The 15,229-nt window shown below is 40.4% G+C and overlaps 1 protein-coding gene across 15 annotated transcripts in view; it reads left to right on the top strand.

Annotated features, from left to right (window-relative positions):
* The window catches only part of ANKHD1 (ankyrin repeat and KH domain containing 1), a 119,829-nt gene that overhangs the window by 59,347 nt on the left and 45,253 nt on the right, over nt 1–15,229 (top strand). For 9 of the 15 annotated variants that reach the window (XM_083799103.1, XM_083799115.1, XM_083799112.1 and 6 more), the window contains exons 11-15: nt 2,003–2,062; nt 9,193–9,280; nt 10,570–10,697; nt 10,871–11,014; nt 11,685–11,787. In XM_083799103.1, coding sequence (XP_083655229.1) covers nt 2,003–2,062; nt 9,193–9,280; nt 10,570–10,697; nt 10,871–11,014; nt 11,685–11,787 — 523 coding nt within the window. Of the gene's footprint in view, nt 1–2,002; nt 2,095–9,192; nt 9,281–10,569; nt 10,698–10,870; nt 11,015–11,684; nt 11,788–15,229 lie in introns of those variants that run through there. The other 6 variants (XM_083799104.1, XM_083799106.1, XM_083799113.1 and 3 more) reach the window with 2 other exon arrangements.

The raw sequence follows: 15,229 nt of genomic DNA, 5'->3' as shown, positions 1-15,229 counted from the left end.
TTGAGGAAAGTTGATCATAACTTCCTCCCCAAATGTGCTTGAATTAAAGGAGCTATAAATACTGGCTGTATTTATCTGTATTGTCTTTTCTCATTTGCTAGGTGGTCAGGTCTGAACAGAATTTGAAGTGGAGACTTCAAGGCTGCAGCTCTGAGGAGGAACCTCTTTTGGGCTGCATTAGTCACATAACAGAGGGCAGAAGATGTTTCTGTCAGGCAGCTTCCTGTATTGTGCTCATTGACAACTGAAATCCTTGGACTTTGCTAAAGTTATGCAGCTCATGTTCTGAACTGATTTGTGTGTTGTTTGTGTCCAGTTGAGGCTTTATCAATCTTCAGATAGAATCATGAGCTGAAGTTCAAGGAAGTTATTCTAGTTCCCAGTGAAGTCTTGTTTGAACTGAGCAATTATTACCACTATATCTCAACACAAAAATGATGGTGTTCCTGCAAGCAGAAAATGAGAGGTCTTGCTTTCCAGGGACTGACTCTCTGACATAGGTATTAAACATGTAGTTCAGTCGAGGAACCAAGCACCAAGTGATGAGGGGAAATGGCCTCAAGCTGCACCAGGGGAGGTTTAAGTTGGATATTAGGAGAAATTCCTTTACGGAAAGGGTTGTGCAGCATTGGAAGAGACTGCTCAGGGAAATGGTTGAGATGCCATCCCTGGAGGTCTTCAAGAAACATGTAGGTGTAGAACTCGGTAGCATGGTTTAGTGGTAGACTTGTCAGTACTAGGTTAAAGTTTGGACTAGATGGTCTTAAAGGTCTTTTTCAACCTGAATAATTCTATGATTCTGAAGGCTTTGCTGGATTCATTAAGCACAGTGGCTTTATAAGAACCAGGAGAAAAAAAAGCAAATGATGCTTACGATTAATGTTCCTTGGATGTGGTAGGTTTTCTCTTAAAACTCTGTAGTGGGATGTTATACTAGAAGTGATAAATGTCAGATTATATCCTTGTCTTCTGCAGAGCTGTTTGCTCATGTATGGTATTTTGATGAATTCGTATCTTCTTGTGACTAATTGTTTATGTCCTGACTTGTTACCAATTATTTCGATGCTTTTCTAATGGAGTTCTTGAAGGTATACGTCTTTTATGTCTTGAAAGGAACAAAGTTGGCCTGTGAAAATCTGTAGTAAAATAGGTTTTGCAGGTCTACATCTTTTCTTGTTAATGTAAGCATTTGAAATTTGCTTGCTTTTGTGAGGTATATGAATGACTTAATGAGGCACATCTGAAGACTTCAGCCTATGATTCCACCTGATTAACATCCCTCACACTAATATGAATCCTTAATTCAAAACTCACTGTCCTTTATGTCCATGACACACTACATGTTTGCAGTATAGAATCATTTAGGTTGGATTTAGGCCTAAGATCATGAAGGCGTGATGTGTAAGGCAGTTTTCGAACACCTACAAAAGTAGACAATACTTCAAGAATTTGAACGAAACTGTAACGGAGATCTATAATGGAATCTAACAACTAAGTTGCTGTTAGAGTGAGGGTTTCGAGTTGTCATGTTTTTCTATATTGCTTCTTTAAGCATCAGTGTAATATCAGGAATTTTAAGTCTCTTTAGATTTGGCCCTCAATCTTCTACAAATAAAGCAAAAGGCAGTAAGGACACGGGAAGCTAATTTTTATAGTTAACACCTTTTTGATGCTGTGTTTTTGCAATCTCTGGATGGTGTAAAGTACAATGAAATACTTTGTTTTGCCAGTAGGGAATAAAAGGTCATCTTGTATTTAATCAGATGCTGTGTATAACCTTTATGCTATCTTCATGAACCTGAATGGGCTGTAGTAGGAATCTTAACTGGTGAGAGCTGCGTTGCTTGGTTTTACCATTGTGTTTTGTTGGTGCAATTCCAGTAAAGCAGAACATTCAGTTGGTGGATCTGATCCATTTAAATTCACTTTCCAGGTCTTCATGACCAAGGATGACATTTATGTGTAGAACAAGAGACGTGAGTTCTTCTTTTTCCTTCCGCAGGACAAGCAGGAGGACTTAAAGAAGACTATTTTGGAGGGCATAGAGACGGGCAAGCATCAGGTGAGGTTGGCCTTTGATGCTTGTAAGCTGCAGCCTCAGGATACGCAGCCTCAGGATACATGCTGAGGATGAGCATGGCTTTAAAGCACTTACATTTCTTCAAAAATCCTTCAGAAGAGACTTGTGTAGACTAGAAATGCCTTCTTTGTCCTGTATTTTCCCTTCTTTTGGGTTTTCTGAAACCCTGTTTTTAAAAAAGAAAAAAGCATCTCAACCTTCACACATGCTGCAGGTTATCTCATTGAGCCTATTAACACTAATAGTTACGTTAAACTTTTTGGTGTATTTATGGTTTCCCATAAGGTTTTCCCTTTTCAGGTATTTACTCTAAACTAGAGGCCTAGTTGTGTTCTTAGGTGCCTCTGAAATTCTGGTTGGCCATGTATGGTTGGCCATGTATCTTGGGAAGGTTGTCTGGGACAATTAGGTTGGTGACTGCTAGCATACTGTATTTTTGATAGCAGTTCAATCTTGAAAACTGGCAAGTGGTATAGCATTAAGAACAGTATTACTTGTTGGCTGTCATAAGAAATCTTGTGTAAATCATTTTGTTTAGAATAACAAATTTAGACCTGAGTTGTTAAATATCAAGAGTTGACAGTATTCGCTGAGGAACTGAACACTGTTGTGGACTGGAGAGGCTTGATAAAGAGTTGAGGAGAGCAGTTGGACCTTTCATTGTGGGTTTACGTGGCAAGGTTTTGGTAGCGGTGGGCTGCAGGAGTGGCCTCTGTGAGAAGAATCTAGAAGCTGCCCCATGTTAGTTAAGGGCCAGCTTCAGTCGGCTCCAAAGGGGCCTGCCGCTGCTCAGAGCCGAGCCAATAAGCAATGTTAGTGATAGTCATAGAATGGCTAGGGTTGGAAGGTACCTTAAAGATCATGTAACTCCAACCCCCCTGCCATAGGCAGGGATGACACCCACTGGATCAGGTTGGCCAAGGCCCTATCCAGCTTGGCCTCGAACACCTCCAGGGACGGGGCATCCACAACTTCTCTTGACAAACTGTTCCAGTGCCTCACTACCCTTACAGTGAAGAATTTCCTCCTAATGTCTAGTCTAAACCTATCCTCTTTTGGCTTAAGACAATTTCCCCTTGTCCTGTCATTATCTTCCTGAGTAAAGTGTCTTTCTCCATCTTTTTTATAAGACCTCTTAAAGTATTGAAAGGTCTCAATGAGGTCTCCCCAAAGCCTTCTCTTTTCTGGTCTGAGCCATCCCCAGCTCTCTCAGCCTTTCTTCATAGGAGAGGTGCTCCAGCCCTCTGATCATCTTTGTAGCCCTCCTCTGGACTCGCTCTAACAGGTCCACATCTTTCTTGTGCTGAAGTTTTGTTTGCACCTCAGTGAGAGCATATTTAAGAAAAGGAAAAAATAACTGCTGTATAACAGCAGTTGGGAGAGAGTGAGAGGAGTAAGAATTAGCCCTGCAGAAACTAAGGTCAGTAAAGAAGAAGGGGGAGAGGTGCTCCAGGTACTGGAGCTGATGTTCCACTGCGGCCTGTGGAGAGGCCCCTGGTGGAGCAGACTGTCCCCCTATAGCCCATGGAGTACCACGGCAGAGCAGATTTCCACGCTGCAGCCTGTGGAGGAGCCCACAGTGGAGCAGGTGGATGTGGCCTGGGGGAGGCTGCGGCCTGTGAAGAATCCCCGCCAGAGCTGCAGCCTGTGGAGAGGAGTCCACACAGGACTGGTGGGAGCTGCCGCCCATGGGGGACCCATGTTGGAGCAGTTTGCTTCTGACAGATGGACCCTGTAATAGGGACCCATATCTGGAGCAGTTCTTGAGGAGCTGCTGCCTGTGGGCAGCCCACGCAGGCTCAGTTCGGGAAGGACGGCATCCTGCAGGAGGGACCCCACGTGGAGCAGGGGAAGAGGTGACTGTGAAGGAGCAGTGTAGGTGAAGTGCTGTAGACTGACCGCAACCCCCATTCCCCCTTCCCATGTGCCACTTGGGAAGAGGAGGTGGAAGAGGGTGAATAGGGGGAAGGTGATTTTTAGCTTGATTTCTTTGTTTCTCACTTCTGTAGTTCGTTAGTAATAGGCAATAAATTTATCTCCCTACTCTGAGTCTGCTTTGCCCATCCTGACAATTGTTGAGTGATCTTCCTGTCCTTATCTCAACCCTTGAGCCCTTTTCCTTATATTTTCTACCCCTTTCCCTTTGAGGAGTGGGAGTGAGAGAATGGTTGTGGTGGAGCTCAGCTGTCCGGCTGGGTAAAACCACTACACCTTCACTTGAAAAATTCAGATTTTGTTCTAGAACTCTTAAATAGCACACAACGTTGGAAACAAACTTGTGAAAAATATCTCAGTGAATAATACTTGCAAACCAAAGAGAATAGTTAATAAAAAAAAAAGTTTGAGTAGTTATGATATTGTTATTTATTTTTATTACGTAGCTAATCTTCAAAGTATCTAAGACTGAGGACATGAAATCAAGAGTAAGAAATATTATCAGTGATTGTTGTAAAATACTTGCGATGGCATAGCTTTTGCTCTTCTCCTCCTAGACAAATCACTACTTGAAAGAGCATACTTACTACTAACTGGACTCTCATCTTGGTTTTGCACCTTTTTCACTGGGACTTAAATAATGTAGAGTTGTACCTGAGTTGGGGAGTTCTCTCATTTTCCCCTCCCTTCCTTATCTGGTACGCAAACCTACAGAAAATTGCACTAGGGCATTATTCCTATTCAGACAGGAATTAGCAGGAGAGTGCATCACGCAGAGAATGGCTTTTCTGGTCAGTGCTGGCATTAGGTGTTCTTTATACCTTTTTCCAATATGCTAATTACAGTATTCCTCAGGATTTGGGCAGTGAAGAGAGAAAGTAGAATATTGTGGTAATTCCTCCAGTGTGGATAGCAGGGGAAATTGTCTTCAGAGATGAGTTCTTTGCTATTTTTTGTCCTTACAAAATGAGTACTTACACATCTTCCTTGTATTAGCAAAAGTACATGCATTGCAAAGCAGATGGGGGTTGCTGTTGGATCACTTCAGTGTTTTCTGTCCCGATATCGATCAAGTATCTACTACAGCTTCAAAGAAATCTTTTAAATTTATGGTCACTTCAGGTGAAATAAAGGAAGCAAGTAGACAAGTGTAGTGTGCCTTCTTATTTTGTCTTGTTCTAGATGTTTATCATTAAAGCTTGAGTTGATACTAATCTGTTAGCCTTTATGAAGGCTAAATAGAATGCTGAAATCACAGAATTAATTTAAGATTAAAATAAGCATTTCTATCTTCTGATAAGAAAAGTACTATTAAAATGCTGTAACTTTTGAAGGTATACAGTGGGTAGGCACGCAAATGGTTTAGCTTGGCTGGACTGGTGATGTGAATGATACTGCGAGTATCTGAAGTATATAAAAGCTGAGGATCAAGTTCTGCCTACTCAGTGAAGTGACAGTTGGTCAAACTGGGTAGAATAACTGCATTGCTTTTAAATCATGAAGCCTTCTGACATCCGTGTTTAAGACTTCAGCAGTGAAGTATACTAGGAATGGAGAATTTGTTGCAAATAGTGGTACCTAATCGCTAGTTCTCTGAAATATTACATTTGAATGCAATAAAGAATGGTCTTTCACTATCTTGAATTTAATCAAGATGAGCTAAAATAAATTTTGCTTTTTGCTATGTTTGCTGTTACATCAATGTGGATTTTGAAATGTCTGTTAAATTGTTTAGGCAGTAATGTTCTGGACCTGTTCAGTCAGTGAAGTGTTATTTAATAGTTCTCTGCATTCATAGCTGTTTTGTGAATGGTTTGCCTGTAGTTCTGGGGTTTTATTGTGCATAAAACAAACAGCAGTATCTGGCTTTTTATAACGCATAGGCAGTAGCTGAGGATTAAAAAGCTATGCCAAATACCAGAGCTCTCGTGAGTATGCTACTAATCCTTGCATGTCATATTTGACATGCAGACAATCTAAAAGCATGCATATATTTACTGATAGTTAAGCAGTGATTTGCCCTGGTAGTATAATCTAATGATTAAAAAATAAAAAGTGATTTAAGTAGCAAGCCTGTAAGGCTTCCTGTCTGCCTGCATGTTATTTATATATATATGTGTGTGTGTGTGTATATATATATACATATATATATATATATGTAATAGCAAACATTTCTTATGCAGGTGGCAAGAATGAAGTGCATAGAAGGGTAGTGTTGCCTTCATGATGTCAAAGGATTGGTTTGTACTATCTGTGTGGGATCAATCTCCAATATAAGATCCAGTCTAGATATTTCTTCCTCAAGTGGAAAGGCAATTCAGACAAATAGCAGTTGATGATTACAAGAACCTTTGTAGGGTATGCAGAGATGAAGTCAGGAAGGCTAAGGCTCAGCTAGAACTGAAGTTGGCCAAAGATGTCGAGAACGACACAAAAGAGTTCTTCAGATATGTAAGCAGAAGCACAGGAAAGACAAAGATCTGCGAATAACATTGATAAGGCAGAGGTTCTTAATAGCTTCTTTGTCTCTGTCTTTAACAGCAAATTAGGGCCCCAGATCACAGGATCGAGGAGCTACAATGCATGTAGTGGGGGAAGGCCTGGTCTGCAGCCTCAGGGGCTCAACCCACGTAAATGTATGAACCCAGGCAGAATCCACCCCAGGGTGTTTACAGAAATGTCCGATGTTGTTGCAAGGCCACTGTCTATAATATTTGGAAAGTTAGTGAGATCAGGGCATGCCCCTGATGACTGGAAGAGGGCAAACGTTATACCCGTCTACAAGAATGGCCCAAAAGAGAACCCAGGAAACTACAAGCCCATTAATCTTAATTCAATCCCTGGGAAAGTAATGGAACAAGTCCAACTAGAAACTATTACAAACCAAATGAATCAGGTGACTGGGAGAAGCCCACATGACTTTACAAAAGGCAAATCATGCCTGACTAACCTGATCTTTCTACAACAAAACCCAAAAATCTTCTGTAGACATAGACTGGTCTGTGAGGTGGGTAAGAAATTGGCTAACAGGATGGTGTTCAAAGATTTTTACTCAGATTGGCAGCATGTCGTAAGTTGGATCCCTCAGGGATTAATACTGGGCCCCACACTTCTAATATCATCATAAATCTTAACAATGGGATTGAAAACATCCTCACCAGCTTTGCGGATGATACTAAACTGTGTGGTGGGGTGGACATCTCAGAAAGGAAAACCATCTTAGAGAGAGACCTGCATTGGAAAAGTGGGCAAGGAAGAACTGTATGAAGTTTAACATGGCAAGTGCAAGGTCCTTTAACTGTGACAACATAACCAAAGAGCCCCGTATGGGCTAGGATCTTTGTGGCTAGGATGCAGCCCTGCTGAAAGGGACTGGGGGGTTCCTGGTGGTCAACAAGCTGGACGTGAGTCAGCAATACAGTGCTGAAGCAAGGAAGGCAAATTGGATCCTGGGCTGCATCTTCAAGGCCGTTACTAGCAGCCATAGAGATGCGATCATCTCACTCTACTCAGCACTTGCCAGGCTGCACCTGGAGTACTGTGTCCAGTTCTGGTCCCCACAACTCCAAAGAGACATGAACAGACTGGAAAGGGTCCAAGGGAGGGCCACCAAGATGACCAAAGGGCTGGAGAACCTGCCGAATGAAGAAAGACTGAAGGAGTTGTTTCTCTTCACCCTGGAGAAAAGTAGGCTCTGAGGGACCTCACTGCAGGACTCCACTGCTTCAAGGGTGGCTGCAAAGAGAAAGGAGGCCCTCTCTTCACAAGGAGACACATGTAGAAGACCAGGGGCAGTGGGTACAAGCTGTGCTGGGAGTTTTGTCTTAATGTAAGAGAAACGTTCTACAGGGAGAACAATCAGTCATGGGCACAACCTCCCCAGGGATGTGGTAGAATCCCCATCACTGGAGGTGTGGTTGGACAGGCTGCTGGATAATCGCATTCAGGCTCCCTTTTCCCCTGTAAGCTAGTTAAGGATCTGGTGATGAAAAAAGGTCCCTTCCAGCTTGGGCTTTTCTTTATGATTCTATGAAGTGTGTGAACAGAAAGCTAACTTAAGATGCAGGCTTGCAACCAAAGCAAGCAATGTGTCAAGATATATGCATAGTTTTCAGGAATATTGAAACTAAGGGAAGGAGTTAATTGTTTGATCAAATGTGTTCTTGTGCTTTTATGTTTGTAAATCGTATCATTCCCTGTCAGTACTAAATGTTAGCTTTCACAGTCGGATATGCTTGCAATTCCATGATTAAATAGTGTACTTGGAGCTTGGCCTCCTAGATTCTTCATTTAAAAAATAAAAATACAAATCCTATTGTTCTTGTATTAATGATTAGACTGAATATGAAGAGTGCAAATAAAAACACTCAGGAGGAGGATGTTCTCTCCCCTTGTTGCTGTGGGATAGTTGATGTGTGTTAGTCGGCATTCTTTGTAGCAGTAATCATGTCTACAGAACAGGCAGACTTTCTGAGTCTAACTTCTCTAATATAATTCTATTCAGCCACATCTTTCCAGTTGTCAGAAACTTTTTAAATCAGAAAATCATTCTTGTTGTTCCTTTCTCTTTTGTTATTTGTCATCTGTTCATCTGTGATGCTGAATTCATCCTTTTGTTGTCTTCGTGGTTTATTTTCCAGTACTTTTCTTCAGAGACTTGTGACCTGAAGTGAAGGATATTTACCCATCCAAAATAAAAAAAAAAAGAGGGAAAAAAAGGCGATTGTCTCCTTGATCCTCTTCAATGTGTCTTAAAAATGTTTTCTGCACTTTTGAAGTTATTTCAGTTCTAAAAGTCTCATGTGCAGCATGTGACAGTTCTCAGAACTGCTGCATATCAGTTATGTGTATACTTCCCAGTGTTGGTTGATACGCGTGAAATATAGTTATTGGCCTGCAAGGAGGAAATGAGATGTTACTATTCTCAAGTGTGTTATGCATTTGAATGCTAAAATAAAAATGGGTGTAGAAATTGGGAGACTTCCTTGTATGACTAACAGTATGGATGTGATCTTGATGACAAAATGATGAAAATTAATTCCAGTCAGTAAAGAAGATATGTGGATCTTCTTCAGAGACTGATAATTCCAGTCCCATCACTGGGTGGTTCAAGAGCTGAAACAATGTTAAAGTTTTTGCCCATTTATGCAACATCTGTTATTTCTCTTTTACAATAGGAGCATGAATCTGAGGGGGGAAGAACTCCACTAATGAAGGCTGCACGGGCTGGTCATTTATGTACTGTGCAATTCCTTATTAGCAAAGGTAAAATATTAGTTTAAATAATTAGTTTTTTAAACTTAAAGTACCAGTTACATTCTGCATTTGTGATCAGTCTTCTAAAATAATCTTATGTGTACGTGAGCGCTTGTCAAGCTGTTAAGGGTTTCTTGAATTTTTTTTGGTTTATGCACTGGGTCCTGCACCTGGGACGGGGCAACCCTGGCTATACGTACAGACTGGGTGATGAGACGCTGGAGAGCAGCCCCGCAGAGAGGGATCTGGGGGTTGTGGTTGACAGCAAGCTGAATATGAGCCAGCAGTGTGCCCTGGCAGCCAGGAGGGCCAACCGTATCCTGGGGTGCATCAAGCATGGCATTGCTAGTCGGTCAAGGGAAGTGATTGTCCCGCACTGCTCTGGTGTGCGGGACAATCACAAATCATAGTACTCACCTTGAGTACTGTGTGCAGTTCTGGGCACCGCAGTACAAAAAGGATGTAAAACTGTTGGAGAGTGTCCAGAGGAGGGCTACAAAGATGGTGAAGGGACTAGAGGGGAAGATGTATGAGGAGCGGCTGTGGTCACTTGGCCTGTTCAGCCTGGAGAAGAGGAGGCTGAGGGGAGACCTCATCACAGTCTACAGCTTCCTCAGGAGGGGGAGTGGAGGGGCAGGCGCCGATCTATTCTCCTTAATCACCAGTGATAGGACCCGCAGGAATGGTGTCAAGCTGAGGCAGGGGAGGTTCAGGCTAGACATCAGGAAGAGGTTCTTCACTGAGAGGGTGGTCGGACATTGGAACAGGCTCCCCAGGGAAATAGTCACTGCACCAAGCCTATTGGAGTTTAAGAAGCGTTTGGACTGTGCGCTTAGTCACATGGTCTATAATTTTGGGTAGACCTGTGTGGTGCCAGGAGTTGGACTCGATGATCCTTGTGGGTCCCTTCCAACTTGGGATATTCTATGATTCTATGATTATGATGCAGCAAATCTCAAAATATTTGGTAGCTATTTTTTCTACTCCATAATATAGAGTAAGAAATAGCTTTGAATTATGGCAAAAATTTTCATTTTCACAAAAAAGGGGAAGAAAGCATACCCACACTCCCCTTGGGGGGAAAACAAACAAAAAAACCCCTACATTTCTGCTTTGTGAGATGATGACAATTCTGTATACAAGCCATCAGTTTATCTAAAATCTCTTGCTCTTGTCCCTAAAATATGTATGAATTTGGATAATTAAAAGACAAATCTTCTTATTCCAGAAAATACTCCAGTATTTGTTGATACTTTAAAAAAGTCCTTGTGTTTGATTCTGAGATGTTCTCTTTACAGGTGCCAACGTTAATAGGGCTACAGCTAATAATGACCACACAGTGGTGTCTCTGGCATGTGCAGGAGGCCACTTGGCAGTTGTTGAGCTCCTTCTGGCTCATGGTGCAGATCCTACTCATCGACTCAAGGTATTCACTTGAAACGATTTATTTATCATGGTTATTTCATGTATCAAAAGAACTACATAATTGATTTAATGAAGTAGTGAATGTGCAATTTTAAATTAAACATCGTATCTGATGTTCTATACCAGGGAGCAGAATTCATCTTCTGGCTTTTTATTTCCAAAATCTCAATTCAGGATGGCTCAACAATGCTCATTGAAGCTGCCAAAGGAGGACATACAAATGTTGTTTCTTACTTGCTGGATTACCCAAACAATGTTTTGTCAGTTCCTGCAGCAGACTTGTCTCAGCTCACACCTCCATCTCAGGATCAGTCTCAGGTAAGGTATAAGAAATTTTTAAAAAAATAACACAATAAATGTTACAAGGAAATGCTTCTTTTGTACCTAACTTCTCAAGCAACTTTAGATGCAAACAGAGTGAAAAGGAGGGGAAAAGAAGTATGCATTTGAAAATAGCAGAGTAAGAAAGTTGATTGGTATTGTCTGTAGTACATGAACTTTTTCCCATTTTCTTCTCTCAGGAAATGGGATAGTCCCAGACCTAGTGTCTTAAAAGTGTATCATTTTCTTGGTTGCTTAGTATTTTGTTTCTACAGCTCTAAACCATTAATGACAGTGCCTCTCAAATGTCCCTGCTGATTCTGATTGTTATATAAAAGAAATTATGCTGTATAAATTTATTATTCTCCAAGTTGTTGGAGAGGTATCTTTCCAGCACAGTTTATTGATTTAAAAGCCTAAAGATGTAAACAGCTTTCCAGCTTACACTGTCCAGGATTTTTGTAATGACTAATACAGCTAACTGACATAAAATCCACAATAAGATGAATGAGAGTGGTCATGCCAACAGATAGCAGGGCATAGACAGTTTGGGAAGAGTAGAATGGAGGTCTGTAGAAACATACCTTCACATCAATGCCTTACGACTGGGTCAGTTTGAGAGTTTTTTTTTTTTTATCTGACTATGTATCTGTGACTTTATTTTAAGGTTCCTCGTGTACCAGTGCATACACTTGCTATGGTTGTACCTCCCCAGGAACCTGACAGAACCCCTCAAGAGAACTCGCCACCTCTCGTGGGAGTGGTGAAAGGTTAGTATGTAGCTCTTTGGAGAATACATGCAGTTTGGAAACTGTTAGGCTAGGGAACCTTTTCTGAGTGCTTATACGTAGTATAGTCCACTCCATCAATTTCTGAACACCTGTAATGAAGGTAGGACTTAAATATAGAAGTATTTTATGTAGTGAGTAGTTTTTGCTAACTTTCTTATTTACTACAGTATAGTAACACTGGTTACTGGGCATGCTTAACCTAAGTTTTTGGAAGAAAGTGGTTTCAGTAACTGCCATAGTCCAGACTGATAAAAACAGTAATAAACACTATCTATGGTGTTAACTTTTGAATTTTGTACATTGGTTGTCTAGAATAGTTGCTATTTCCACAAATTTGTTAATATCAACTTATTTCTTTTTTTAAAGTAGCAGTGCGAGCATTTTGGCATCATAAAATGCCAACGTAGATCTACTTACAGGAGGACAATTTTTCTTCCATTAATAATAGTACCCTTGTAAGTAACTAACATCAGGGTTTTTGCTTTGAACATGGTTAAGCTGACTGGTTAAAATTATTTGCAGTCATTAAATGGCAAATTTAGCATTTGATTTTTGGCTGTGGATGGAGTTACAAATTCTTCACTTCTGTTAAGTAAGCTCAGGAAGAGAAGCAGATTGTCAAGTGGAAAGTTACAACTTCTAGCAATTTACTTAATGAGTTTTGGTTTGGAGGAGGGAGAGATTAGATATCACGGTATACAAAGCTCTGTCAGATAGCTTCATTTAATTTGTTTATTCTTGAAGTGTTCAATGCTAAAACAAACTAAAAATGCCAGGGGCACAAATGAATTAAGAAAAATATTGTATACCTAATGGTTTTTAAGTTTGTGACCTTGATTCTCTCTGTGCATGCCATGTAACTTCTAAAATACAGTTACTATATATTTTTTGCAGGATGTGCAACATCTGCTACTTCATATTTCATAAGAATTAGTACCAAAAGTGCCAAAAAATGAAAAGAATATGCAACTTCTGGTCTAGATAACGCAGTGAAAATTATCTGCTAGTGTAACATGCTTTCCCTTAAGTAACTTTTGATACCAATGGGTAAGCTAGTGTTCTGGAAATGCAGTTTGTGATGCATGGGAATTAATGAGAGCAGTTGATCGTCTATCAGAAGACTAAAGTTATAAGTTTAAAATCAGATATTATTTAATCAAATAGTGAGATGCAGAAAGTTGATATAGTTTAAGAAATAGATCCCATTTAAAAAGAAAACTTATAGGAAATGTCAGTTCACGTTTTAGGCATGTTTTTAGCAATACTGTGTTGCTGAAACTGGTACTGAGGGTTCTTGGTATTTCACGATATGCTTCATGTGTGTCAGCAAAACTAATCTGTGGTGTGTTACATCTGAAAAGTAGTGATCTGAAGTGTCATTGGGTTAATGAAACATTACTGAAAGCTTTGTGTGTAAAGTTCTGGTATATCTAAAATGTTTAGGGGGAGAAAACATTTTTGTCATAAAACTGTGTGGTCGTTATAAAGATACCACTGTTGTTCTAACTGTGATAAGAACCAAAATTCAGCAGAGAACACTGTCTCTAACTTCTGACATGCACGTGGCTTTAATATGGCAGACTTCGTTGTTAGACTTGGCAAATGAGGAGTGACAGAGGGTGCAAATGAAGAAAGACATATTATTGGGGGGGAGGGGGAGACAGGGATGGGGATGAGACAGACAGAACAGTCTCAAGTTCTTATGTAATGATTTTTTTTGGAATAAATTTCTTGCCTGCAGAGTTACAAATAAGCTCCTAAGTCTTTTGCATAAATTCTTGACTACTTGGAGGAAGGAGAGGAACACCTAGCCGTTTCTACCTCATCTCAGTCTGTTTTAGGGGTCTGTATTACTTTTGCAACAAATGCAGTAGTAACAACTCATTGCCTAAAGTGTAAAACTAGAATGCACTTGTGTGTTGTTATAAGTCAAATATGCTGTGAAACCTTTGAAGAATTTATGGTTTAATTGTGAATGAAATTATTCTTACTATAGTGAGGAGGCTTGTAGGAACATTGCCATGGAATAAATGTTTTGGCAGATTATTTAATTTTGATTTTGGCAACAGAAAAAAAACATTTCAGAGCTGACAGTGGATATACAGAGACATAGGCACTGTGAAAATGTTGTAACCTCATAAAGAGATGAAGAAAAACGAAAGAAGCAGCAGAATTAGTTCATGGGACTGAAAAGAACTTGACTTATAATTTAACTCATGTAAGATTGTTATTAGTATACTTCTAACATGTGTCTAGCTTGTCCATGTAAAAGTGAAATCACAGTGTAGTTTTGTGCTTTTGTGTGAAAAGGCAGAAGATTGTGACCTTGTTTTGTATTTGTTGCTTCCCTCAACTGAATGCAGTCAGAATTGCTCAGCAGTAATTCTGATGCAGCTGAACAAGGATGGTCTTCCAGCTGGAAAAATGAGCTGCAGTATTTCTGCAGCTGAAGGATGAGCAGGTATCTGCTGCTGCTAGTTGTCCTCACTGAGTGGGTAGTGAAGCACAGTGGCAGATGTGCAGCTTCAAGCGTCCCTGCATCTGGTTCCCTAGAGTATGCTGGGGCAGCTCTGTGCTCTCAGCCCAGCTGGCACGGAAGTCGCTTCCAGCACCAGCCAGCTCTCCAGCCAGGATGAATACATTTTCTCCCTCTTGCTGTAAAGCTCTGGCACTGGAAAGATAGACTTCTTGCAAGGTGCAGTGACTCCAAGTGCATGACTTAAGAAAGAACCCTTTTAGAAACCATTTCTCCTCCCACTGTCTGAGCCTAGCTGGCTTAATTCTTTGCCAGTTAAGAAAGGTTGCTCTTCAGGCTCACTCCCTTGGAAATAAGCAGTGATGCTAAGAAACTTAATGTTTTGACTTCACATGGGCTATGTGAACTGTCAATTCCACTTAATGTAAGTTGTGAACACCATCAGGCTGCTTTTGTAACTTTAGGTGCACTTTTAAAAACAATTCTCTTTTTCACCTAAATGTGGACCATTTCCAGTATGTGAAATGGTTGAAAAGAATGCTGTCAGGTTACTTGAAGAAACTAGCCTGTGTAATATTGTTGACAATGATAGTATTGTATATCTTGTAAACTCAATATAATGTTAAATTGTGGGATCCACAGCTCCCAGCGTGTCTATGATTCTGCGCTGGCTTAGTCTTTCACAGCAAGCTTTTAGAACGTTATTGAAAGTAATCACACTAGTGAAATAAGGGGATGCTTAGGGAGTTCATGGTAAGCAGTAGTAGTGTTTTCTTATTCCAAGTATTTGAACTGATGTAAGGCTTTTTTAAACATGCAGATTTAAGTTTGTTTTTTGAAGATGGAGATATCAGTTATCCTATTTTTTTCAATATTTATTTCATTTCATAACTGATTTGAAATCTTGGTTATAAATTAACTAATTGGCCTTAACTAAGTGCTTAA

The sequence above is a fragment of the Anser anser genome (genome assembly GCF_964211835.1).
Source record: "Anser anser genome assembly, chromosome: 14".
Classification (NCBI taxonomy): domain Eukaryota; kingdom Metazoa; phylum Chordata; class Aves; order Anseriformes; family Anatidae; genus Anser; species Anser anser.
This window is presented reverse-complemented; position numbering and strand designations above follow the sequence as displayed.